The sequence below is a fragment of the Miscanthus floridulus genome, chromosome 5, assembly GCF_019320115.1.
Source record: "Miscanthus floridulus cultivar M001 chromosome 5, ASM1932011v1, whole genome shotgun sequence".
Taxonomy (NCBI): domain Eukaryota; kingdom Viridiplantae; phylum Streptophyta; class Magnoliopsida; order Poales; family Poaceae; genus Miscanthus; species Miscanthus floridulus.
In genome coordinates, this window is record NC_089584.1 from 19,376,117 (window position 1) to 19,379,317 (window position 3,201).

Here is a 3,201-nt window from a genome sequence, read left to right on the forward strand (position 1 = left end):
GGCGCCGGACGCTGCAGTCGGAGCGGCTCCTTGATGACGAGCATAAGGTAATGCAGGCCGCTCAGGCTGTCCTCCGTGATGAACTCCTTGTTTTGAACTCCACCAACGGTTAATTGGGTCTTTGGATCAATGTCTTGATCGGGACGTCCAACTACTCTATGATGCTATGCGACGGAGACCCTACGAGCCAACGCGGCGCTCACTGAGCAGCTTCGTGGTGTAGATCCTGCGGTCTGCGGAGCTGCCTCCACCCGTCGTCATAGTGAGCAAACACGAGACGGGCCTGCCCATTGGGCTAGTGGTAGCGCCTATGGCCCGGCGGCAGCAAAGGCGTTGGCGTCGGATGGCCGATCGGAAGTTGAGATGTCTGACAGGTACCCAATCCCCGATTTTCCGTGGAAAATTTCTCTATGAGAGGACGAAGATGAAACTAAATTTGTCCTCACAGGACACGGGGTACTAAATATGGAAAAATCATTCTCCGTCGGGTCTGACGGGGGCGGGTCTAGGAGCCTGTCTTCCATCCCCGTTAACATGCGTCCACGCTTCCTCACCTGCTCACAGCCTCCAACTCATTCCCTTGGCCCATCAGCCTAACAAAGCCCACGTAAGAATGCCACGTATATAGAAAAACTTAGCTCCTTCAGTCTCCTGCTCTGCCTCCCCACCGCCGCACTGCCTCTTGTAGTCTCGTATCTGGGCGCTGCACTCCCGCATCTCCTTCCGCTCTGCTAGCCCTGTGCATGACGTGCTGCCTCTTGTAGTCTCGTATCTAGGCGCTGCACTCCCGCATCTCCTTCCGCTCTGCTAGCCCTGTGCATGACGCGAGTAACGTGACAGTCCCTTTTGTATCTCCGCTCTACTGCTCGCTCGTGCTCCCTTAAGCAGCTAGCAGCCGCACTCCAACAGCCATCATGTGCATCTATCTTTCAATTCTTGACCATGATTGGCTAGAGGATAGAAGAAGAATAGCAGTGGAGCTTCGTGGCCCTGTAGGAGTCTGGTTTAATTTTACTTTGTATTTTATTTGGATTTAGATTTTCTGAGATGGGAACTAGTTCTATTTCATGGCAAACCAGATGTACGAGATTCTTCTCAACTTATGAACTTATTAGGATTATTTCTTTAGATTTTTTATTCGCTTTTGTCCATAATAACTAGCTGAATTTTGTGACGGGGAAGAACTTCCCCCATTGGCATTCATGGGGATGGGGATGAGAAAAATTTTGCCCCAGGGACGGGGATAGAAAGTTGTCCCCACCTTTAATGGGAAGGCATTTCACGGAGGGGTCGAACCGAAAAAAGCACGTGAGAGGCTTCTGCCTAGTTAGGCACAACCTCAATTACCAATATACCCACCATAATATCAATGCACATTTTATAAATAATTTTTTCTCAATTATTTAGCTAGAAAATAAGTACCGAGAAACAGAGCAAGAGCAGGCGATTAGTACACGCGACAATATCTGCTTTTTTTTTATTCACTCAGAACATACTGAGCCGAGCTCAACATACTGGCAAAGTACACACTAGTACATCACACTGCTAGGAAGCAGTACCACGGAACACACCTGAACAGTACACACCAAACATACCAAAGCAGAGTGACCGGAGATCCGACGCCGCGAGCTTTCACCCCGTGTCCATGGCTCTTCAACCGGAGATCTGGATGCTCTTCACCTCGGGCTTCTTGACCTCTGCCTTGGGCACGGTGACCGTGAGCACGCCGTTCTCCAGCCCGGCCTTCACCTCCTCCGTCTTGGCGTTCTCCGGCAGGCGGAAGCGCCTGAGGAACATGCCGCTGCTGCGCTCCACGCGGTGCCACTTGTCGCTCTTGTCCTCTTTCTCCTTGCTGCGCTCGCCGCTGATGACCAGCACGTTGCCGTCCTCCACCTCCACCTTGACCTCCTCCTTCTTGACGCCGGGGAGGTCGGCCTTGAACACGTGCGCCTCGGGCGTCTCCTTCCAGTCGATCCGGGCGTTGGCGAAGGCGGCTGTCTCGGAGTCGGAGGAGGAGGCAGACGGGACGATGGAGCGGAACATGTTGTCGAAGGGGTCCCAGAGGTCCATGGAGAAGGGGTCGAACACGTTGCTGCGCCTCACGAGTGACATTGCTGGTTGATTGCTAACTGCTCGGTGCGTGCGAATGAAAGTGGGAAGTGAATCTGTGGACTGGGAGATTTTGCTGTGCGTTGCTTGGTCTGATTGCGATCTTCGCTCTGGATTGGGATGAGCGCTGTGGCCTTGTGGGGTGACGTATTTATAGCTTCGTCAAGAGCGGTCGCTGAATCGTCTGGAGTTCTCTCCGCTCTCCCCTGGTCTTCTTTTGCTTTCCAGAGAGACGAGAGCTTTCTTCCCGTTGTCTCTGTCTCTGTCTCTGTCAGGAAGGCCCCACGTTGTTCCAGAGAAGTCTACGTCCTGCTCGTTGGGGGTAAGGATAAGGACTAGGGCCCTCTCTTCATTGTGCTTGCAGAATTTATTTTCCCCTGAATAATTTTGATTCCAGGGACAGGTAACACGCTACCAGTGTGCCACATGTCCTGCCCCGTAATTTTTTTTTTTTTTTGGAAAATATAGTTTTCCAAAAAGTAATTTAACTAAGTTTACAAAAAATACATCTATATCTTAAGCATATTTTTATATAAAATATATTTTATAATTAACTTGGTGATACTTATTACGCATATAAATATTTGTATTTTTTATCATGTTCGCTTGATCGTATCAGCCATGCTTATCAGTCATGATACATTATTTTTCTCTCGTAACAAAACAACATCGTCCGACTTATAAGCACAGAAACGATCAAGCGAACATGGTGTTTATGTTTAAGATTGTTATACTCCTATGCACTTCCCATTAATCCTTGGTCTACTGCTTTGCTATTGTTTTCATAAGAGCATCTCCGATGCAATCTAAAAAAATACTACAAAAAACAGATTTTCAAACCTTTGCAAAATATATTAGGAGACAAAAAAGCTACAACTCCAACAGTTTTCAAAATCTCACGCATAAAAGATTTACATTAGGAATCCTAAATTATTTTTAAATCACACTAACTAATTTTATACTTTATTTCTCTCTTGTACATTTGCATCGGGAACTCTGTCCTATTTGTTTTCTTCTCCACGTCCTTCCACCTCTAGATTGGCATGACGATACGCATGCATAACTTTACGCTTGTGGGGATGGTTTTTTCCG

The 3,201-nt window shown here is 48.1% G+C and overlaps 1 protein-coding gene across 1 annotated transcript; it reads right to left on the reverse strand.

Annotated features, from left to right (window-relative positions):
- Window positions 1-1,447: 1,447 nt before the first annotated feature.
- LOC136449625 (16.9 kDa class I heat shock protein 1-like) lies at window positions 1,448-2,241 on the reverse strand. Its single transcript, XM_066449730.1, has one exon. It carries the CDS (start codon window positions 2,110-2,112, stop codon window positions 1,654-1,656), a length of 459 nt encoding a protein of 152 aa, XP_066305827.1. The 5' UTR covers window positions 2,113-2,241; the 3' UTR covers window positions 1,448-1,653.
- Between the last annotated feature and the right edge of the window lie 960 nt (window positions 2,242-3,201).